Consider the following 23320-nt stretch of genomic DNA (forward strand, 5'->3'; position numbering starts at 1 on the left):
AAGGCCTGATAACAAGCCATTCATTTGATTCAGCTGTGTTGGAGTAGGGATGCATCTAAAAGCTGCAGGATAGTAGCTCTCGAGGACTGGGATTGGGCAGCCCTGCTTTAAAACTTCTTACAAAACAAGTGTGTCATTGCTTGTTTTTGCCCTCCCGAACAGTAGGCGGCAGTGTGAGGTAAAGCTATCGCGCACAGGTCATGAGGTCGCAGGGCGGGGCTTCGGCTTGTGCAGTAGGCTACGTGTGCTTCACAGCAGTTATCTTGCGGTTAGTGAGTTAACACCACAACTGAAGTCAGAGACATGGTGCTGCTGGAAAATGATTCGGTAAGAGCAAATATACCTCGTTAATAACTCGGCCTGTTGTTGACTATGCGATAGAAGCAGACATTGTATTCTTTAGCTGTCGTAAAGCTAGCTTGCTAATAGCCACAATGTTAGACACGCCAGTAGGCAGATTGAGATTAGCAGTTAGCTCTGAAGCTAAGACTGGTCTTAGACTTTAAAGTTGTACTTTCTGGCATAATTTGATTGTTCAGGTCAAAACGGAGCTAACCGAAATCAGTAGGTTCTCAGCCAGGTGTTGTTAACATTATCTCCAGCTGCCACTTGTTAAATTGGATTACACTTAGCTAAACTGTTGCAGTTTTGTGGAGCAGTGCAGTAGCATTAAATGCTTGAAATGTCTTGTCCTCTCGTCTCCTTTTATGTATTAGCGTAAGATTAGCAATAGTGAAAATAAGTAATAAAAATCTTATTGTTACGATTAGGATTAATGGTTTCATAAAATATTACTAGTAAGGCAGTCTGTATCATCTATCGAGGCCAATTCTCTAATCGGTACTTTTAAATAAAATAATCTGGATCCACACCGAATTTAAACTAATTCTTCCTCCACCAATGCTTCACCTTCTCACCAAGTTTCATGAAATTCGGCGGTGTAGTTTTTACATAATCTTGCTGACCATGCTTAAACTACTTTGCATGACTGTTAGCTTGATTTCACATCTTTTTTCTTTCTCCTCCTGTTGTCCAGTTTCTCACAGAGCTGACACGGCTCTTCCAGAAATGCAGAACATCAGGCAGTGTTGTCATCACATTAAAGAAGTGTAAGTGGGTTTTTCTAAAAGCGACAACCAAGCTGTGAATTTCCATGTTTCAAAATGTATTTATTTATATTTATGCAGTTTTAATAAGTCTTTCATTCTTCCAGATGATGGGAGAACCAAACCGGTGCCCAGAAAGGGCCACGCGGAGTCTTTTGAACCTGCAGACAACAAATGTCTCCTCAGAGCGACTGACGGCAAGAAGAAAATTAGCACAGTGGTGAGTTGCTTTAAGATTTAAATTTTGAGATGCTTTGCCGTCCCCACAGCTGGTTAATCCTGATTTTTCACTTATAATTTCAGGTCAGCACCAAAGAAGTTATCAAATTTCAGATGGTAGGTTGAGCAAGTTTTCATCTAAAATCTTTTTTGATCTCCATATAAGACTGAAACGACCATATTTTTCTTAAAGTTTTGCCTCTTTGATAAATCCACCATTTGTACTTCTTTCATTTTCAGGCGTACTCTAACCTCCTCAGAGCTCATATGGATGGACTTAAGAAGAAAGACAAGAAAAGCAAAAGCAAGAAAACCAAAGCCACCCAATGAGCAAGAGACTCTAAGACAACCTTGGGTACCTAAACTGGTTCGCACTGAGGGGAGTGGGAGAGGGCTCCATGTGATCTGCAGCCCCCAATCTGCTTTCCTCCCATTCATTCAAGGCCTCAGATTCACGGACTGCTTTGATATTATGCCATTGTTTGCATGATAACATCTCATCCCTGACTGCCCAGTGCCATTTGGAACAGAAAACTGAGGATTTCTCATTCATCATCTCCACCATTTCTGCTTCGGGACCAGATTCTCAAAAGTTCTGCTGCCTCTGGAGCCCGATGATTAACAGCCCTTCACTCTATTTAATTGTTAGAGCATATTTATGTTATGTTGCCAGCTAAAAATAAAAGTTGTGCTAGCTCATTCTAATTCAGCTGGTTTTAGATGTTTCATTTTTTTCTTTTTTCATGAAATTGGATTTAAATGTCAGTTTGAGTTTTCACGTAGAACCAAATGTCCTGTTTTGTTTTTCTGGTGGGGTCAAATGTCATGTACTGTATTTTTTTTATTTTTTTATTATGTCTTTAGAGGCACAACTAATATTCTAGTCACTGTTTTTACATACCGATACCAAGCTGTTAAACTGGCTGTCTTAAATACTTTAACACCAATATGTATATTACAGCTTCAGCTAATGTCTGAATGATGTCATGATTTGGTTCAATGGTGCAGAAAATGTTGAAAGCTGCAGATTTACTGAAAGCATGTTTGAGTTATAAATACAGAGAGGAGTATTGGCTGTAATTCAGATGCCTTTTTTTGTTTATCACAATCACAAAGCATGTTTGACTGCAGCCAGAAAATGTTTCCACCCATTTGTGTTTGTCCCACCATGATACCAGAGTCCTGCTCTCATACAAGAGGACAGCAGCAGAATTTAAATTCAAAAATAAAGTGCTTTCTAAACAGTCACAGCTCGTTTTTGTCTGTTGAAATACTAAAGGACCAAACGTGAGCAAGACGGAAAACATTACGGTTAATACGCTATTTACAAACTGCATTTTTGTGCTGTACTGGTGATAACAGTCTGTGTGGCGTTTAAAAGAAGTGCTGTCTCATAGCGCTGTGTTTCTCTTGTCCGGTCTTTCCTTCGGGGATAGCGCGAGCTGGCGCTGCCGGGCGCTCTCTTCCTGGTATCCCTGGTTCATGAGGCTGGTCACAAACTGGAACATGGTCTGGATCAGAAACAATAAGCATTACACACATGCTGACCCTTGAAGTGTGAAGCTTTTGTCATCAGGTTTTAGCAGTTCCCTCTTCTGTGTGTAATTTAATACACACTTTCACAAACTTACTGCACTGTGAGATAAAGGTCTTTGAGAATCACCTTGTTGGTGAAAACATTTCATGTCTTTAAACTGGTGTTATCTTTGGCATTTTTAAAAAGGTTTTGCTTTGCCAATTCAGACAAAGACATGGGAACAAATCGTTTGTTTTATTTGACAGGCTTCTAGTAACAAAGGGCCTAAAGATACGATTTAAAATGAGTTCATTGCTAAATTACCTGTTATGTGTGGACATAACACTCCCCAAATCCCTCAATTTAAGCTTCTTTTTTGTGCTTGAATGATTCATAGGTTAGTATTAAGTGGCTTAAGAAACACACACACAGAATACAAAACATTCCTCTGAAAATGTTAAGGTAGGACTTGACTGACGTTTTGCAAATGTATTAGCAGATTATGAACTTTAAACTTTGCTGACGTGTGACAAACCAGCATTAGCCACTAGAGAGCAGGAGAGGGTCAAAATGGAAAAGGATGCACAGTTTTTATGTGGATATTATACTTTAGATCTAAGCATTTGGATTTTTCTTTACAGCTGTTAAAACGTTTCTCTCTGGGCAGCGTCAGCAATCTTTCATTTAAAAAAAAAACCGTCTTAGAGTGATAAAACTCGTCGTGACACAAACACTTTCCACTTGCTCAGCACCCTCTTGCATGGTTCAGTGAGATGTAGATTTTACCATCAGTCAAACTTGTGTTGCATTAGTCTCCATCTTGACATATAACGCGGAGCATTAAGGAAGGGAGTCGAGCAGGAACCAGCGTTGCTGCTGTGATGGTCGCAGCCATCACATCTATTCCACGAGGTTATTTAACCAGAACGGGAGGTGGAGAGACTCACAGGTCACAGGCTCCTTACCTTCCACGCCTCCTGCAGCTCGGCCGTCCACCTCTCCTTCAAGATGGGCTGCACGGCGCAGATGAATTCTGCTCCGACATACTGGGAAAAAATAAATAAATAAATAAAAATAATAATGTGAGATGCTAATGTGCTCATGGATTGTTATGTGCTATTTGCAAGAGCGGGTGGGTAAAGCATTTTTGCAGATTGGGGATGTGCGTCAGCTAATTCGGCTGCTGTGACTTTAGGGGTCTCGTTATATAATGGCTAATAAAGCGCTACACCATCAGCACAAATTAAAAAATATGTGTACGCCTCTCCAAACAAAGCAGCATCACACACAAACAAACAGCAGCTCAAAGCTGTTGGGGATCATCGGGGGCCTTACGCTGTAGTACTTAGGCGGGGCGTTGTAATGATAATGGCTTTTCCCCAGCTCCAGAGCCAGAGCCTCCAGTCTGTCCAGCTGGTCCAGTCTAGCCACACTTTTTTCAATAAAAGACATCACCCTGCAACAGATTGAAAAACACACTCAGCTTTATCGATCCACCATTCAGTCGTGAATTAGCAGGGAGCAACTATCAGGTGATGCGCATCCACTGTAGATGACACTCATCTGTGCTGAAAGGCTGCAGACTCTCATGCCAATGAGAATATATAAGATCGATGTGCATCTATCAGTTCCTCTGAGCTGAAAGCCAACCAGCTCCTCTCACAATACTTTATCCCTCCCCGAAGACAAATATCTCTCTACATAAAAGAACACAGTATCAGTTTTCTTTGTTTGTGTGAGTCTGTCTGTTTGCTGTAAAATATGTGTTTGATAGCCTCAAAGATGGAACAAAGGATGAGAGCTGATTTAGCTCCCTCCTAGTTCTGTCTCGCAGCCCAACCTGGACATTGGTGCCGATCCCCAACAAGTGCACCTGAAGAGCCATTTGCGCCGTGGCTGCAGCAGCCCCACGCTACCCTCTGCACCTTCAGGTCCTCAGGCAGTAATTGGGTGTTTTGGCCTCATGTGTAGAAAAACACAGAGAGGCACGATGCACGCTGGGAAACAGCGACAAGTGCCAGTGATGGATGTTATGAGCTCCTTCTGCTTTGGACTGGAAAGCACCGAGTGACACTCTGATTATATGATAACCTGTGGTTTATTGTTATGGTGTGTGATATGCACAACATGGTTTAATCATCTGTTCTTGTTATTCTAGAACATAAGTCTTGTGATAAAGTTCTTTTGTGGTCTAAAAACGATCGTTGCCACATGAATGTACCTCATGTGGGTGATGTGTTTCTTTCACTTCAAGAAATATGGACATTTATTTGAGTTTGTGTCCCCCCCCCCCCCACACACACACACCGCCCTAAATACCCATTAGAGCACAGGGTGCTTGGACCCTAGTGGATATTTCCCCTAGGGGCTATCTGGAAGATTTTTGGGGAGCTTTTTTTTTAATATGTGAAAAACAGAAATAATTTGTTTTTAGGCGGTAAGCACAATCAAGTTATGAAATAGGCCCATTTGTTGCTACACATGGATTGAACAATATTAAGAGAAGGATGCACGCGTCACTGATGTTTTATCATTTGATTTATGAAAAGTCATGCGGTTGTTTTTTTGGAATCGGAAACCTTTACCGCATGAATGAATCATTTCCTATTCAGTCGATTTCTATTTTTTTTCCACTTGGTGTGTTTTATATAACATAAGTGTCATCTATTGTGGGATTTCCCACATACCGTTACCAGTCTGCTGTATCCCACTGTTATATTTGAAAATGCTCACCTAGAACACAAGTTCAGCTACATTACCTAAAGTGTTATTTCTGCAGACTGTATTTTCAAGAGTGCTTTCAAATTTATGTGAAGTGCTTCATAAAAGATCTCCATGCTGTAGCTGCTCAATAATAGTTATCTATCTATCTATCTATCTATCTATCTATCTATCTATCTATCTATCTATCTATCTATATATATATATATATATATATATATATATATATATATATATATATATATATATATATATATATATATATATATCGATATATATATATATCGATATATATATATATATATATATATATCGATATATATATATATATATATATATATATATATATATCGATATATATATATATATATATATCGATATATATATATATATATATATATATATATATATATATATATATATATATATGTATATATATATATATATATTTGTGTGTGTGTGTGTGCGTGTGTACTTTAAAAAATTAGGTCAAAAGGGATCCCTGTCAATCCGATTGTTCAGTCTGACGTCACTAGCCGTGTCTGGGCCTAAACTCCGCTGCAGGTCCATATATCAAACGATCACTGTGGCATTACTGAGAGTTGAAAAACTTTCTAAAGTCTTTCATCTTTAATAAAATGATCAGCGTTCTGCTCTACCAGGTGTAACAATTGAGTTTAACATCCAGGCATCCATGAAAACGGAATTTATGACATTTAACGGAGTTAGAAGTTAGCAGGGAGTTAGCTCGCTAGCTTCTATCTAAATACAATATAGCATGTCCTGACTGCGGGGTTTTGGAAACAAATTCAAACGTACAGCTCTGTTATCACTTCCAGCATAAATGAAGACAGAAAACTAAACAGCAGGGACGTTTGTAGGGTTACTGAAGTTGGGCTAGCTGGTATATAATGATGTGCTACATGACCGCTAGCGACACAGCTATGTTAGCATAATATAAACAAGCTAACTTTTTTTCCACTCGATAAAAGTTAACGTGAGTGTTCTCGGTGGTCAGGAACAAATGTAATCGCATGGCAGGATGCTGTAAAAGGACCAAACTTCAGCCAGGAGAACAACTGAGATAATCCATCCACAATACGAGGTTAGTCATTCATGTACTGCTGCATGGGCTGGGCTGTAGCTACATCCTAAGGTTTTAAAAACTGAGCTTAAATAAATGATTAGCGGTAATAAAAGCCGAGGGAGGTCAACAGTGATCACTGACTGTTTTAGGAGCTTTTTGAGATCAAATAGAAGAAAATACAAAACATTAAACATGTTAACAACACAAAAGCCATATTAAACGCTACTACTACTAACTACTACTAACTACTTTAGACCCGGAAGTAGGATTCGTCATGTCATCACTTAATGACCGGATAGTTATCAGACACTGAACAATGAAAGAGTGAAATAATAAAACCTGTTGCTTCAGGTTGAGTGTGTCATCTGTTGGCAGAAGATGGCTAAAGCTAACAATGGTTCTAAGAAGGCTAAAGAAGCACATGGACAACAACCAGAAACTTGAGCTACTTCAGATTAGAGGAGGCAACATGACCCTTTGTTTGTTTAAAAATGTTTAATAAGGCAAGCTGGAGTAGCTATAGTGGAGTAAACTGCAGATCTATGCTAGGTTGAGATGCTACAAACGGGCTATCAAAATGGACCTAATCTTATAACACAATCAAAAGAAGGACTGATGCATGTCAGAGGGTGCAGAGATTGTTTTTGTCACAACAGATGGATGCTCCTCCCTCAGTTTGGTTCTGCCAGACAACCTCTTCCTGTTAAAAGAGTGTTCTTCCTCCCCACCATCACCAAGTAAGAACTGTGAGTTTGTTGAAATTTTCTTATATTTTTAGGGTCTTTAGCTTACAATATAAAATGCCTTGAGATATCTGTGATTGTGAACTAGTACTATAAAAATAAAACCATATATATATATATATATATATGTATAGTAGCAGTAAATTTGAGTTTACGTGAAAGATATTGTCTTCCCCTTTGGTGTGTATGCTATGTTTAATTTGCTGTTTTTTCAGTGTTGTTCGAGATGCTGGTGTGTGGACGTGCTGGGATGTAGAGTCCGTGACTGACCGCAAGCCGTGCGCCCTGAGTTCTCGGCTGGTCCGCAACCTCTCCAGGTCCTCCACATCTCGGAAGAGGAAAAAGACGTCCTTGCATTCAGGATGGGTCTCAAACAACCTGTTTGCCATGACAACAAGTACAAGCAGCCATCCGTGAGCCTCTCAGAGCCACTTGTGTAACAGCCTGTCACATTCATTCCCACACCAAAACAAACCTCTCCCCCAGAGTTAAGATGATATAAACCCCAGAGTTTTAAGATGGACAGTCACACATTTATTATCCTGTTTTTGCTGTGCTGATTTCACCTCATCAGCGACGCAATTAGAGGATTTTCTCTCACCCTTGAGTCATTCTCTAAAATAGACACTTTGAATAGAGATCTGATTGTGCCTTTTGGATCTTACTCTAGTGCTGCTTATAGTCAGCGCCTTCCGGTTTTCACAGCCAACATTTGCAATCAGAAACAGGCCACGGGGGTCATGACTTTGTTAGCCTGTTAGGCCTTACACTCAATTCCACCCGTGGCTCTGGGCGAGCCGCCCTCTCAGATTCAGAGTCTCAATTAAATGAGCCACTGCTCCTTGCTTGCGTCTTCTGACTTGAACTCTAAGCCAGTTTCTCTAACCAGATATGTTTAAGCATGTTACCAACCAATCAGAGATCCTTTCAGTCTCCAGCTGAGGTAGCTGTGATTAGTCATGCTACCAGAATACACAGCTGCCTCCCATGGATGTGAGTGCTGTTGTGCTCACACTGAGATCTAAGGCTTATGGTAATTCTGTGTTTTCATCATCGTGGAAGAAAAGCATTGTGACAGGCATCTGAAATGTTGTCAGACAATCAGGGGAGGAAAATATAAGCTTAAAAAAAGAGGGTGACTGGGAGAAGCTGTTGATTTTAATTCACATAAAACTTAACGAGATAGGATAGGCATCACATTTCCACCGATATGAAACATCAGGTAATATCAGATACTCATCAAAGAAAAACTGTTTATTGTGTTTATTGTGGCTGATACCTGTGCAAACCTACAAAATGTGGGTTAAGGTAAAGTTTGATGTGCCCTGTTCTGAAGAAGACACTATTCAGAGCGTGTTAAAGCTCTGCATTACCAGAAGTAATTATGAGCTGATTATATTATCAGAGAAACAACAATAATTCTTAATTATTAGCTAACAACACAAATAGCACTGCTTACTGTGAAAATTTGTTACCTGTAGTGCTACACAGACAACTTGGACATGTACGGTGCTGATTTCTAACTCTGGGTTAAGGATTAATGGGAAATAATAACATGTAAAATGATGATGGGTGTGGCAGTTTTGCTGTTTTGCTTTTATTCCCTGTGGCCCTTTGAAAGAAAGCAATCCTGCATTTTTAAACCTGAGATTTAAAAAAAAGGGCACATGTACAACCTTGGAAGATAAAGAGATGGCTAGAGGTGCTGGGAGAGGTGTCAGAGACTCTAATGAATGCTGCAAAACATACCCATAGCTCTCTAGCCTTTACACAAGCTCACCAAAATGCCCAGAGGTCTGAGGAAGCATGCATAGCAGCATGTTTGTATGAGCTTTTAAGTACTGTTAAAGCACATCTTACTATCATGTCTCCCTGTTTCTTCCTCCAGTTTCTCTAGTCTTTATCATTTAACTGAATGCGTAGAGCTGACAAGTTAAGCAACATGTGGGTACACCATGCGCTTTATTACCTACAGCATCACACATGAGAAACGTGCACGTAATTGTATCTTTTTCATTCAGTTCAGCTGCACAAAGTTGAAGAAACAATGCTGTGATATTTGCACAGTGTTACTGTTTTTGTGTTGTTGTTTTTTTCAGTAGCAAAGTTCATCTGCGATGAGAGAGCTGGGACACTTTCCTTCTCGCTACTCATACCGAGATGCTCGCCAGCTTCACTGATGAAATTGAAGCTCTTATTTCACGACTGTCAGCACACCGGCGACACATAGACAGCTTGTTATTTTCTTCCATTGTTAATCTCTTGTGGACATGGAGTGTGCATGCAAGCATGCATAACATATGCAGACAACGTAGCACTCTGAATGGCTCAAGTGGAATTTTAATTGGCATTGCACAGACGTTGCATTCATTTCTGTGTTGTTCACAGATATGCTACTCCACCTTTGATGCACCTTACTTTGGGTAAATTTCACAGATAAAAATTCACTTGCTGAGGAGTAAAGTGAAAACACCAGTGACAAACAGGCAATTCCCATTTGTTGTTTCATTGTAACCATTGCTGTTCAATCAGGAGTTGCAGGCCATGGTGACATTTGTACCCTGGGGTGTCCCTGGCCCACGAGAGGCCCGTGTATTTTCAGGCCAACACTTAAGGTCAATCGCTTTAACTCACTCCAGGCATCTTTCATTGGGCTTCTGGCCACAAATAGTCTCTCTTCACTCTAAAGACTGACAGTCTACATCACCATATCCTCTCATTTGTCTCATTTCCCTGCCAAGTGCCAAAGGGCTAAAGATGTTTTCCCGGAAGCTAGTTATCATCCTAATTGCTAAAATGAATTTGCCTGATGGCTAATGCCTTTAATTGTATAGTACTATGGGAGACCCGGAGTTCTGATAATGTTATTGTTACTATCACGTGATGACATTAGGATGTGATTTGGAGTGATATGAAGGGAGGTGCGCGGGTGTGTGTGTGTGTGTGTGTGGGTGTGTGTGTGGGGGATCTGTTTCAAGCTTCCGGGGGACATGGAGATGGGGGAGGGAGTGATGGAGATAGAATTCAGGCATGTCATCATCACAGTAGCTCACCAAGATACTTTACAGACCCCTTCCTCTGCAGGTCACAGCGTTTCATTAAGCTCTGATTGGATGATCAGACTGAAATTAATAGACATTTTTACTTCTTTTTTTTTCCTTCTTCTGCGTAACAAGCAACAACAAAGTGATGCAACCCATTAATACAGTACAATACAATATCTTAAAGGACTCAGTGTGACTTCATAAAACTAAAGAATTTATTATAACACCACCCCCCATCCTTACATACCGCTTCACTAAATTAGTATTTTATTCGATTCTGAATTGCCTGAAATTCTCCAAACATCAGAAAAGTCCTACCTGACGAACATAATAATCCCAACTTTGGCTATATCGTCCCGGATAACTTTCCACGAGTCTTTAATCATCTGAATCTGGTCCTCGCTGGGATACGCGGCAGCAGCAGCATCCTCTGAAGTCTTCTCTGCAAACTCGGATTTTGCTGCGAGACCTGATATTGCGCAGCCCATTCTTCACATGAAAGACGGAAAGAAGATTTTTTTTTATTTATTCTATTTTGGGGCAATGCCAATCCAGGAAGATTTTTTTTTTAAAAAAGGAAAAACGACAGTTAGATACTTCGGTGCCAGAGGAAATGTGCTGGTGGTGACATCTGGTTTCAGTGCGCGTCTGGAGCTCCGCTCCTCCGCGTCAAGTCAGTGACCAGGATGCGAGCTGTGGTTGGCTCAAAATAAATAAATAAACCCTCGGTGATGCGCAAATATGACAAAGGTTTGGTGGCTTTATGGAGAGGGTTTCTCTCTTGTGTATTTCCGGTGTAACTCGATGTGTTCATGTCCGACTTGATGGAACTTTTTTTTTTTTTTTTTTAAACGAGGCGGCGCTCGGGATGACCTTTGCGGTCATTTAAAAATAATAAGAAATTAGCCAACACAAACGAACAGACTCATGAGACCACATTAACAATTATAGTTGCTACTGGCAGCTCCACACGGATCTTATTCTAAAACATAGTTACAGTAACTATTACTGCCTCGTTGTTTGGGTGTCACACCGAGCTCAGTGCTCTACATGGAAAAGTAACAGGAAATGAGCCATTTGTTTTTCTAACTGAGGCCCTTTGCATACTCTCCTTACAGGAGTGGGCCTCCCATTTGATGATGATAATTTTTTTAGAGATATTTAAAAGCAGTTCTCATATATTGAGGACAAAACTGTCATAGAGCTCCTCCTTTATGGCATTGGTATCATCTTTTGCTTAGAACTGTTGCTCTTTGTTTTTGAAATAGAGCATTTCCTTACACCACAACAATAAATCCTCTCAACTCTCCTTTAAATGAATTTTATTTGATGTAAATAGAAGGCTGTCTTTGAAGCCACGTCAGCCACGGTATGAATGGATCTGCAGTAACGCACATTTACCAATAACTGACAAAGACATTTCTGTTTTTATTCAAAATATGGGAAACAGAGTATGAAACAGTGCATTATTAGTATTTACAAGAGGCCAAAATTTCCCAAATATACAGTTTTATAAATAACGTTTAAGAAAATATACAACTTGCTGAGAACGCTAAAGCTCCAGTGATGTTTCACACGTTTTAGAAGCAGCTACGGTAAATGACAAAGCAAACGACTGCTAGGATCAGTTGCTAAAAACAAAAGTAACAAAAAATGGCAGCAATCTTTGGTATTTGGACACAGGCTGTGCTAATAGCAGAGCTGACATCAGTCAGAGCTTCCCTGACAGTTACACAGAAATATTGCTATACTGACTGTAGCGAGAATCACTAACATTGGGAACCAAAAACATGGATATAATAAAGTACAACCAGTTCCCATTTCATACAGGAGATTTTATACACATTTCTACATAGACTTTGTGCAGACATTTACCCAGTGTGTAAATATTGTAATTCATATTTTATAAGAAGACAATAGCCATTAATATGTCTCTGGTGTCACACCGTGCTGCGATCATGTCAGGGTGTCTCCGATAGTAAAAACACTGCACAGTCACAAAGTTGCATTCTTTTAAGAGAATTAACATGAAATATGGGTGTTGGGACAAGTATGAGATATTTGTCAGATAATGTTTCAAAATTCTAATAAAAATATACGGTACATAAATCACATGTTCATGAACTTGTGCTTAAGTTCTGGAATTTCTCTCGTAAGCTTCTCACAAGTTTGCTCTCTGAGGTCTTCCCTGAACTCAGGAGATCAGACTTTGCTGCACTGTCTACGCCCTCTGGACAGAGGTTATCTCCTTCTTGTGCTTGGCTGACCTTAAGGCAGGTCCTGGCAGGTTCCTGAAGGTTCTGTACTTCATGAAGGGGTAAAGACACAGGCATATGGTCCAAAGATTTCCACCTGCACAGCAGGGGATAGAGTCGAGAGCGTTTCTGGTGTGGGGGCCAGTCTTCTACTACGGAGCCGTCACTGCGTGTGGTTTCAGATTGCTTTCGAAGTGTGTCAGGGTCTGTCACAGACCTACGAAGATCTGAGGAGCTACTGTATTTATGTTCACAGCCATTACACCTGTCCATCCCACTCAGGACTGTGCAGCTATGGGTTATTTTTGAGGAGTGGGATGCATCCGAGTATTTGGAGCGCAGCTCCTGAACATCAGGCCAATGGAAGGTCTCCATCTCCGGGCTCTGCGGGCAGGTAATTGTGCTCTGGGAGCTGGCTCCAGAGCTGGGAGTCAGGACTGGACTTGGAGAATGGAGTTCAGGGATAACTGCTTGACTGCAAACATTCGTGGGCAATCTTAGGCTTGGTTTACCTGCATACACACAGAAAACAGACAAAGAATGCCTTTCAGGTCTCTTTGCACACAAGTCAAAGTGCTAGGGTACTTTAAAAGAAAAAGAGCAATGATTTGCATCCTATTTACCCCTTTTTCTAAGCTGCAGCTTCTCCTCGTGGACAGCAGGCATGTCCCTGAAGGCTTCCTGGTTTGCAGTTTCTCGGCTCCTCTGCCAGACAACGGGTTTGTTATTTTTAATGCGCTGGCTGTACTGACGAGCCAACTGGAACACCTTGTTCTTCATCTTTCCCATGTCTTGAAGGATCTGGTCGTCATCCATGCTTGTTCGGAAGCTAATGATCTTAGGTAGTTGACCTTGGTTGTCTTTACCGATCTCTTGAAACACCGGGGTCTCGGAGCCCTGACCAGATCCTCCTTCCACTGCTTGGCAAGTTGGGATAGGTGACAACGTGGAGAGGGTATTGGAAGCGGTGCTCATTTCAGACTCGTCTAGAACCTGAGGTGGTTGCTTATCGGTTTTAGCATCTGAAGTATCAGAGCTGTGGTGTGCCACTTCTAATAATGACTCACTAACTTTCTCCTGTGCATCCTGCTGGGCTTCCTGGCTCTGTCCCTCATTTTCCATGTCTTGCCAAACCTTGAGCATTTCTGATGAAGGCCTGAATTCCTCTTCTGTGCCTGAATTGTCTGAAATGCTGTTACAACTAGCCTGGGCCTCGACTGATCTCTGTGGTAGATAATTTCCAGTGTTTTGACTTGTTTGTAATCCAGGAAGGTCAAACACAGACCAAGATGTAGGCCTGTTCTGAGAGAGACCTTTCCTAAGAGCTGGGACGGCCCTCTCCTGAGGAGCAGGATTATCATTAAGCTGTTGGCTCAAGTTCCTGACCAGACCTGCTGGAATATAAGACAGACTCTCCCTGCGCCTGATGCTGAAGTTAGCATCTTGGTGCTCAGCGTGCTCGTAGTACTGTCGAATTTTGTGGATGAGGAGGCGATCTTGTTTGGAGAGCGTAGACCTGCGTTCCCCTTCATTCAGCCCAAGTTCACGCACAGGAACTGACCGATTAGCCTCTGAGCTAGTTTTCAGCTCTGCTGAGGAGCTGAGCAGCATTTGGGTCTGTTTCTCAAAATCCATGCAAGCTGAAGGGCTGTGGACGGCATCATCATCCACGGACTCTGAGGGGCAGACAAGTGAACCCATGTCCTCTGACATTACACTGCTCCGTCTAGATAGGCTGCCCCTGAAGTGTCCAGCTATCACACTCGCCTGGTCTAGCACAGAGGAAGGTAGGATGCTTTCGTTACCCGAAATTTCCTCCTCTTCCTCTTCTGAGAGCTCTCCATTGGTCAGTACACTCGCCTCCTCCACTTGAAGACCAGAGGAATCACTCTCTCCTTCTTCTTCCTCTCCAGTTTCCCTTGAGCTATCCTGAGGTCCTGAGGTCTCCGTTTCTTGTTCTGAGGGGGTCACAGGAGACTCAGGGCACTGGAAGCGATCCTCTTCCAGCTGATTGCTCTCATTTACTTGAGGAAGACAGTCTAGATTGCACGGCTCCTGCATACTGACCTGAAACATGACACAAGTTTTGTTTTACAGTAAAATGACACTTTCTAATAACAAACAATCTAAGCTTAATGGTGCTATTTACAGTAATCTTAATAGTTGAATGCATAAACAACTTATGATGCATGTACAGCGCTGTGCAAAAGGTCTCTTTATATTTTGCTAGGAAAATGGAAAACGGGTGCAGCAGTTTATTGAAACGTGCAAATATACGTGGAAATATAGTATATGGCAAAAATGTCACATCTTTCTTATCATTTTTCCAGTTTTAAGTGGTTAAACAACGGAGAAAAAAAATCCAATAGACTCCTTTGAAAATGGTCATGTACAAAGAATCGACTGAAAATAAATGAAAAAGCAGCCAATGTCCAAAGAAAGACTTCAGAAAGCCTTTAAAGGGCGACTCAAGACTTTTGCACTGTACTGTAAATGACCTCATTAGGCTCAGCTGAGATGTATCACAGGGATCCATGTCTGTACAAAAATCCAAGTGTAGTTAAAAACTGCAAAGGCCATTTGCAGCTGTCTGTAATGACTCTTTACTGGATCCTGGCGAGTTCACTATTACATTGTTTGCGGCTGTACTAGTGTTCATATTGCTGATGTCACCCCAGCCTGGCATTAATATGAATTTATTTCCAGGTGCTGCCTGCTCTTTTGGAGTGTCTGCAATTGCAAGAGGTGCAGCTTGGAGCTGTGTGGTGCAGATAAGGTTAGGAAGAATAATAACCTGCACTCTGCTTGGCTGAAGAAACCTTCCCCCCCCGCAAAGTTACCAATTATGAGAATCAGGCTTGAACTGTAACCGGCATCTAAATCCAATGTTGCCTTTCTCAGTGAGAGTGCCTACCATAGCACAACAGTACGTGTGAGGAATTTTAACTACCGGGGCTACATATGGCATTAATATGACTCCAGGCATAATTTACATGTAGCATAGAGACTATGTTGACGGCAGAGGGCAGCTATTAAATAGGAAACCAGGTTATTTGTGTAATGCATTATTAAATACACTCGCTCTCATTCACAGAGATATAACAATAACAGATAATAGACTGAGAGCCTCATTCAAAATATACAATGGCTAAAATAAGCTTATCAAAATGAGGACTGATGGATACCTTTTAATAGACCTAATACACATTACGTGTGGCCTCAGAGACATGTATGGAAATCGGGTTTAATAGATGTGTATAAACCGTATACTGGGCTTTATCAATTACCTGCAAGCTGCAAGTTTCTTTCAGAGCATCAGCCTCATGTTTTTCCACCTCCTCTCTTGTCAGAGTTTTCAGCTCAGCAATATCTTCGTTCTGATCATCCTGAAAAGGCAAAACATGGAATCAATCTTGTCTTTTGCTTTTTTTAAAAATGAAATGAATGAAGCCCTTATTCCTATTGAAATGATGTGCACTGTCACATTTGGGAACAATGTTGCTACAACAATTAACTTTAACAAAGGCTTTCTAATTATGAAAGTTCAAAGGGGAAATATGATTAGAAAATATGATTATCAAAGGGCAAAGCGCTTGCTCGTATAATGTTCGTTTAATCAGATGGCTACATTAACCTTTGAAGTCAAACAACATTTAAACAGAGCACACTGACTCAGTGGTTCAAATGCAAATGTAAGCATGATCTCAACATCATTCGCTTTAACATTCATCATGAAATCCAGCACCTTGTAGCAAGAGGAGGAAATGATAAAACAGGAGTGCATGCACAGTGAGAGGACACAAAAGTCTAAAGCAAAAAAACAAAACACACACAGGCAAAGACATGCACAAGGTATGACTTAAGTTTCACCCAAGTCCTCAAATTGTTCTTTATGATCCGACTGACAGGATTTCAGTTGATGTTCTTTGATAGCAAAAATTTAACCCAATGCATTCAGTGTGGACAGTGCAATTGGTAGCAGGTGTTAGTTCCATTTATGAAGGAAGGAAAAAAAAAGTGATAGGGATGAGAGCCAGCGTGGGAGAATGAGTGGCAGTGAATATTGGTAAGCTGGTGGAATGGAGCAGGAAATGGGAAACCCGTGGGTGGCTGAAACCCTCACCGTTGTGAAGTGAGTAGAAAGCAAAGACCTGGCTCTATAGTGCCAGCAGGAGATGGCTGCGAGCACTGAGCTGGCAAAGTCGGCTACCTGGTCGTCTCCCATCAGTATATCTTCCTTGTAGCTCTCCCCATCTTCCACATCCTGCTCCTCCACAGCCTTCTCTGGCTCCAGCCCCCCCTCACTGGGTAAATAGCCCTGTTTCGGGTCCCTGTCAGTAGGACTTAGCTCCTCCAGAGAGTCTCTTCTCAGCATTAGATCCTCCACACACGGGCGCTCAGCCTGGGGTTCCCCTAGACTGGAGGTCAGCGTACTGACACTAGTGGCCGGCTGAAGGGAGCATCTAGCCCCCAGCAGTGCCCCCTCACTGTCTGCGTGCTGTAGCGTGAAGGCATGGACATGTGGTTTGTTATTGCAAGGCCAGTGCTAGAGCAATGCTGTGATTGCAAAGCTGTAAATGGGATGAAATTACCATAAAGCAGCTTTAGCTTTAGGTGAGATGTGATTTATTTATGTTTTTCAAATCTAGGTTAAGTACGTTTTGTGAAGATTAGAAATCTCATTTTTATTTGATTTTCTTTTTCAGTTAGAACAAAGTTTGAACTGCTGACTCAAAAACAGATTAAACCACATCTCACCACAGCCCAGTGACCTAAATAAACCACTTTGCTACAACAGACAGAAAAGGCTTATTAAATGACTGCATTTGGATTTCAGACACTCACCTTCAAAACAGCTGCGTGGAGAACAAAACCACAGAGGAGCCGAGAGATGAACAAATGAGAATGTTAACGACAATGAAAAAAGTATATGCCAGTCCAACATTATGAGCCAAAATGACCTGAATACCACGTACATCTTGTATAATCAGGACAATTTCTGTCTTCACAAATGGGAACTGAGTGAGGTAGCTGTTAGACTGGCCCTGTGATTAGATAAATACTGATAAGCAGCATCTTGTTCTCAGACTGTAAAGCCGGACATGATGCAATTAACCAGTACGTGATGACCTCCTCCCTCACCCTGATGAGAAGGTTGACATGAAAATTGCTTTTTCATTACACTGGTTCAAAAACAGATCAGGTCTGGGAGCAAAGGAGAACAAGAATAGGGAGAATTTCTCTTTGGAAATGGTCAGTCAGAATCTGTGAAGATGCACAGATCTAAGGGCTGGGCCGAATCTGACTACTGAAAAGAGTCTGTGTATAACAAAGCCTCTGACCAATGTGGCATATAATTAAATGGATTATAGTGAGGTGGAGTGGGGGTGGGAGTGAATGTGCGTCTTTGATGTGTTTTCCAGGTGTCTTTGAAAGAGAACAAAGCAGAAGTGCAATGGAGACACAAAATAATCATGGTAGGGGGCCGTGGGGCTGCTGGACCAATGAAGAGGCAGAATATGGATGAAACTCTCAACACTGGTAATGAATCTGCACCTTTTGCACCTAAATCTTACTCAGCATCCAGCAATTTAACACACACACACACACACACACACACACCAACCTTTTGTGCTTCTTCTGATTTGTTTGGCTGGCTCTAAAAAGAGGATTAAAAATGGGAGAGCTTACTAAGAGTCTAGCTGGTGGTTTAATGATCACAAAAACTACACAAAGACCAAAGGTTTTGTATTCAGATTTAAAATCGGTTCTTATACCTGATCTCCTTCTCCCATTTCTTCCTTCGAGATGGAAGTCATCAGGCTGGCAGGACTCCACCTTCTTCAGCTTCTCAGGGCTATACTGGTACTTCCCCAGATCTGAGCAGCAGAAGGATATGCTATTATACTCCGATTACTACAACAATCTTCTCCACACAGATGTCTTTTTTGTATATTAAACTACTGAAAACACACCCTGTCCATATTGGTTACTTTAATTGTAACACTTACAGTTTGAATTATCCAGAATGGCTTCTTTTGCCTGTAAAAAGAAGGCAGCATGTTTCAGGAAAAGCTGCCTCTTCATAAGGAAAAGGAAAAAAAAAAATCAGTGTGAGGGATGATGTTGTTTACCCTTTGTGGAACGATGGTGCTGTGATTTTCAAGTATGAGCCTCTTGATGTGATGGGCCCAGAGACGCTTCTCTTCTACAGTCTTGGCCTGGATCAACAAGCACTTGCTTTAGTCATTTACATTAATAAAGATGCACCAGATACAATCCATCCATGCATCTCTTTCTCTCCATCTATATAATGATTCTATTTTCATTTACCTGCACTGTGTGAGGCTGCTTGGGACGCTTGAAGTGGATAACACTGAAGAGCAGGGGATCCTTGGCACTGTCAAGTAGCATTAGGGTGGAGCACTGGAACCACAGAATGCAGTAATGAAGAGAAGGGCTACACCAAGTGTACTTCATTATCTCTTAATTTGCTTTCTAATTAAAAAAATCTAATTAAAGTGGACATGAGTTATGCTCATTTCCAGGCATATATATTTTGTTACAAACAGGAGTGCTCATATTAAATATTGCAGCAGATAAATTGGTTATTTTCAACTCCACCAGACAAAACTCACCTTTCCCCCCCATTTTCAAAGTGTTTAACTTTGTTCAAATAATATAACAAAAACGTACCAAGATATGGATCTTGTAGACATAGTGTTCTCCTCTTTTTTTGGTAATAAGGAGCATCTTTTCAAAGAGGAAGAGAGTGCGGGTGTTCTTCGCCCTTAGCACATGAAAGGTGCCCTCTAGCACAAGCTCTCCGTAGGTGGTCAGGTCAGGCCCCTTCCAGTTGATCAGAAGAGACTGGATCTCCTGAAGATCAACATGTTAGTACACACCCTTTAAGTGTGTATATATATATATATATATGTATGTATGGAGCTGGCTGTTATTTTTAGTCCTCATACAACACCTGTACAATGGAAACACAGAGTGAACTGACTACAGGTGATGTGTGTCCACTGGGACATTTTTGCAATACTGAATTTCCCAGAGGGATTAATACAGTTTCATCTCCATCTAAATGACTGATAGGTGGTCTTCTGAGTTAGCCTCCTAAAACTGTGCAAGCACTGAGCTGCACCTGATTATTCAAATGCCTCTTGGTGGACTGTCTGCGAACAGATTTAAAACAAAAAGCAAGATGACAGTGAACTGTCAAAGTTCCTCTTACAGACTTAGTACTCCTCTTATCTTACTGAACTGTTCTCACAGTAGAAGGCATTTTTGAAAATCCCTGTGGTGAGAAAAATAGCCATGCATTTTCTAATCTAATTAAGGTGGAGGCAACCTTGATGTCTTGTAATAAAATAAAACAATCTTGTCAGAAAACCACGCCAGGATAGGTACAGTGAATATGAACTAGGATTCTGTGTCCAAAGGATCCATTATTTCTCATACCTTAAACCAAGGAAATCATTAAAAGCTATTGTCACTTTAAATTAAAAACAACATGAGAAAAGTATTCAAGTTGAAATCAGAAGGATGTGCCGTGGGAGATACTTTGAACACTGGCGCTCAAAAAAAAAAAAATCGTTCATGCAAGAGATGGAAGTCACAGGAGGCAGCCTTGTTGAGAAAAGCAAATATATGAAATGAATTGATAAACGAATAAGAAGAGTTACAGAATCATTACATTTTAAAAGCACCTTCACTGAACCTGTACCGTTTATTCCACATGGCAATGACATAAACTCTTCACAAGTATTTTAAAGGAATCTCATCTGACCTGCACTCTGACAGCGTGTTCGTGCTTCCTCTTCATATCGTTGATGTACCAAGCAACCCCTGTCATGGTGTCTATGGCCTCCTGAATGACCTCGTAGCCCTCCTCGTCTGGGTCAAAGTGCTTTGCAATTTCCTTTAGCAGTGATCAAAAATATTAAAAAGAAATAAATTTCTGTTGAGGTTTGGTCAAGTTACAGTACATTCATACCTAAACATTTTTTGTACCTAGATTAATAAGTAATATAAAATTGAAGAAAGAGGTCAAGAAACATTTGTTTACAGTTTGTTTTTTGTTTTTTAATTATTTAATCATAAATCAGACAATTTACTGAAGAAACATTTTAGTCAACCAAAATGACGCTTGAGGAGATTCTGTACCTGAAGCAGCAGGTGATATTTCAGTATCCTCTGAACTGGCTTTAGGAGGTAAGAGCCCAAAGGAAGGGAGCGCTTCAGAGCGGCCTGTCGATCCCTGAAAAACTTGGCCAAAGTTTTACTCCTCATGCAGTCGGTCAGTGCTGCCACTGAGCTGTTGGACGGCAAAGAGCGACATCCATCAATACCATTAAAGCTTGTTATATCAAAAACTAGAATTACTGCTTCGTGAGCGTTTTTGCCAACAAGCCAAGCTGCAGTTTAAACATCCACAGATTCATGTGGTTACATGATAGCAAACACCACGCTTTATGAGGCAACAGATACTTATTTACTTAACCTTTTAGTTCAAATGATAGATTCCCTTAAAGCATTCCACACCAAAACAGGAAAATAAAAAAAATTTAATATATGAGAAGAACATCTCGTCTTAGTTACTCACTTGGGATAGTTGGTGCAATACTGGGTGTAGATTTCAAAGTATTCGCTCTGGTGAAACACAGACCAGTCGTAAATATTACTTATGTGCATTGCTTGGGGAGCTGATATCGCTTTAATTAGTGCAAGATTGTTGTGCTTACCTTATTTACAAAACACTGAGCGATAGCCACAGGATCATTTTCACACATGTCCAAAGACTCCAGCAACTCACTGAAATGCAGGAAGCAACAATATGTGATAGATGAGTGTCAATCGGGAACACTGAAACCGTATTAATTAACAACTATTAAGGAATAGGTAACCAGCAAGAACTTAATACATAATGACATGAACCTCAAGGAGTTTTTGATCTTTCTTAGAGGGGAAAAAATACCAGTAGAGGGAGCCATACACTGTTAAACAGGTGAGTGTATACATATCTGGATTGAGAACATAACACCAGTCCAATCAAAAATGTGTTTTATTCAGGTCACAAAACAAACCCTGAGTTGTAACTTTTACAAGCTGTAACACCAACTCAGTAAAAAAATGAAATAAAGAAATACAGGCGCTTTACTGCAGTATGACTCATTTCTCTAGTGCTGAAAATGTACTTCAATGTTCAATTACAATGGAAAACTGTTGGGAAAAAAAGTCATCACTAATCATCACAAGTCAAGCATGAACTATTTTTAATGCACGCAGCACAACGCATTTTCAAGTGCCGCAAATCTTTGACTGAAACTGACTTCAAAGGAACGTGCCAGCGTGTTCTTGGTTCAATGAGAAAAGTGTTACGATTTATTATGTGCACAGTGTCAATATTTGTTCATACCACATGATTGCTTGGTTAACAATATTTAGAGAATGTTAAGTGCCCCAAAGAAGTACAGATTCTTGGATGAAATAAAGACTGTTTATCAGAAACTCCCAATGTCAAATAAGAGTTTATGACTTTCAGAATATTGTAAAGCTAAGCAAGAGACTGGACTACAGCAAAGTAAATAACCGTTAGAGTCGGGTTTCTTTTTTACAGTATGTGCAGTACAGCATCCAAAGTAAGCAGAATTTCTGTATATCGTTCATCCAGAAAAATAAAAGCTGGTTTCCCCCTTTTGCACATAAACATATGGCACTAGTGCTAAAGCTGATATAAGGATTTATATGATTAAAGTTAATATCACTGTTTATATATTGCGAAAGCAAAGCCCTCACAATGCAGTGCAAGTCAGGCCTCGATACAATGGCACAACATCAATTACAAATCTGTAAAATTAGACTGATTAAGATGTAATAACTACTGCAGCCTTCTTTATAATAGCTTTGGCATTACCAGGGAGGCTCCTCACCATGAGAGGAGAGAGCAATGTTAATGTGTGTTTTGGCAGGCAAGCGCGGTCAGCAGCGAACACTTGCTGACATAAGATGTCGAAATGTAAAGCCAGCTGCACCTCTATTTCCGCCGCTTTCGGATATTTGCAGTCGGGTCTTTACTGCTGTGCGAGCTGTTCCTTTGTTTTCCCTGCATCCGGTTTGAATGACTCAATAAAATATAAGCAGCATGTGAAGAAAAATTCATCAAGGGTCAGCCATTTTTAACTTTCATGAAATGCTCCATTATCCAATAGCATAATGAAAGTGTACAAAACATTCCTTGCACAAAATGACTGCATAAAAATACCCAAAACAGACTTGTTATATGTACCTGTTGAACTCGTAGATGTCCTCTATGTTTCCAAAAAGAGCACACACTTGTTCTGGCCGTATGGGAAGGTTGCCTATATCGATAATGTGAGCCAAGTAATCCTGAAAAAACAGTAAAGAGGGGAAGTTATATCTGAAAACTCCTTAAAATGTGGTTACATGTTTATGGTTAAGAAAGAGACATGCACTTCCAAATTCCTGCCAGCAGAGGGAACATGCATATACATTTTCCTCTCATTGCCTTCTCACATCCTCTGCACTGAGTGATGATGACATTTGTTTAGTGCAGCTGATTGCTGCAGTTTTAGGGCTATAACATTTCTTCTAATGTGTGTA

General features: G+C 40.7%; 3 protein-coding genes and 1 long non-coding RNA gene across 4 annotated transcripts in view; 2 read left to right on the top strand and 2 right to left on the bottom strand.

Moving 5' to 3' along the window:
* The first annotated feature begins 162 nt into the window (after positions 1-162).
* On the top strand, positions 163-2573 carry srp14 (signal recognition particle 14). The gene is made up of 5 exons (XM_086273892.1): positions 163-327; positions 1037-1109; positions 1214-1326; positions 1410-1442; positions 1566-2573. Exons 1-5 carry the CDS (start codon positions 304-306, stop codon positions 1653-1655), a joined length of 333 nt encoding a protein of 110 aa, XP_086130018.1. The 5' UTR covers positions 163-303; the 3' UTR covers positions 1656-2573.
* On the bottom strand, positions 2049-11509 carry xgb (x globin). Its single transcript, XM_086273891.1, has 5 exons — positions 10755-11509; positions 7663-7770; positions 4177-4297; positions 3807-3887; positions 2049-2836 (listed from the first exon to the last, which is right to left on the bottom strand). Exons 1-5 carry the CDS (start codon positions 10922-10924, stop codon positions 2717-2719), a joined length of 600 nt encoding a protein of 199 aa, XP_086130017.1. The 5' UTR covers positions 10925-11509; the 3' UTR covers positions 2049-2716.
* LOC147307460 (uncharacterized) lies at positions 6520-18843 on the top strand. The gene is made up of 5 exons (XR_015126320.1): positions 6520-6667; positions 7306-7395; positions 7608-7805; positions 18115-18232; positions 18500-18843. It is a non-coding gene; the product is annotated as an uncharacterized LOC147307460 (long non-coding RNA).
* The window catches only part of LOC147307461 (pleckstrin homology domain-containing family G member 3-like), a 30431-nt gene continuing 18836 nt past the window's right edge, over positions 11726-23320 (bottom strand). Inside the window, exons 4-19 of the mRNA XM_086273890.1 lie at positions 22986-23086; positions 21442-21511; positions 21303-21349; positions 20864-21014; positions 20487-20618; positions 19388-19570; positions 19025-19117; positions 18826-18912; positions 18703-18733; positions 18469-18570; positions 18318-18350; positions 17537-17547; positions 16815-17189; positions 15979-16077; positions 13315-14758; positions 11726-13203 (exon numbers count right to left, since the gene is read on the bottom strand). Of these exons, the coding sequence (XP_086130016.1) occupies positions 12554-13203; positions 13315-14758; positions 15979-16077; positions 16815-17189; positions 17537-17547; positions 18318-18350; positions 18469-18570; positions 18703-18733; positions 18826-18912; positions 19025-19117; positions 19388-19570; positions 20487-20618; positions 20864-21014; positions 21303-21349; positions 21442-21511; positions 22986-23086 (3609 nt within the window). The 3' untranslated portion in view covers positions 11726-12553. The remainder of the gene's footprint in view (positions 13204-13314; positions 14759-15978; positions 16078-16814; positions 17190-17536; positions 17548-18317; positions 18351-18468; positions 18571-18702; positions 18734-18825; positions 18913-19024; positions 19118-19387; positions 19571-20486; positions 20619-20863; positions 21015-21302; positions 21350-21441; positions 21512-22985; positions 23087-23320) is intronic.

This window comes from Aulonocara sp. 'chitande type north' Nkhata Bay, linkage group LG19 (genome assembly GCF_057382095.1).
Source record: "Aulonocara sp. 'chitande type north' Nkhata Bay isolate Kocher_YH1m ecotype deep benthic linkage group LG19, A_spYH_male_GT1.1, whole genome shotgun sequence".
NCBI classification, from domain to species: domain Eukaryota; kingdom Metazoa; phylum Chordata; class Actinopteri; order Cichliformes; family Cichlidae; genus Aulonocara; species Aulonocara sp. 'chitande type north' Nkhata Bay.

Coding starts and splice junctions, on each gene's coding strand:
- xgb (XM_086273891.1), bottom strand. CDS start 10,924: ATGGGCTGCGCAATATCAGGTCTCGCAGCAAAATCCGAGTTTGCAGAG. Junction 4,298..7,662: donor CTCAGGGCGCACGGCTTGCG/GTCAGTCACGGA, acceptor AATCTGTTGCAG/GGTGATGTCTTTTATTGAAA. Junction 2,837..3,806: donor AGCTGCAGGAGGCGTGGAAG/GTAAGGAGCCTG, acceptor TTTCTGATCCAG/ACCATGTTCCAGTTTGTGAC.
- srp14 (XM_086273892.1), top strand. CDS start 304: ATGGTGCTGCTGGAAAATGATTCG. Junction 328..1,036: donor TGCTGCTGGAAAATGATTCG/GTAAGAGCAAAT, acceptor CCTGTTGTCCAG/TTTCTCACAGAGCTGACACG. Junction 1,110..1,213: donor TGTCATCACATTAAAGAAGT/GTAAGTGGGTTT, acceptor TCATTCTTCCAG/ATGATGGGAGAACCAAACCG.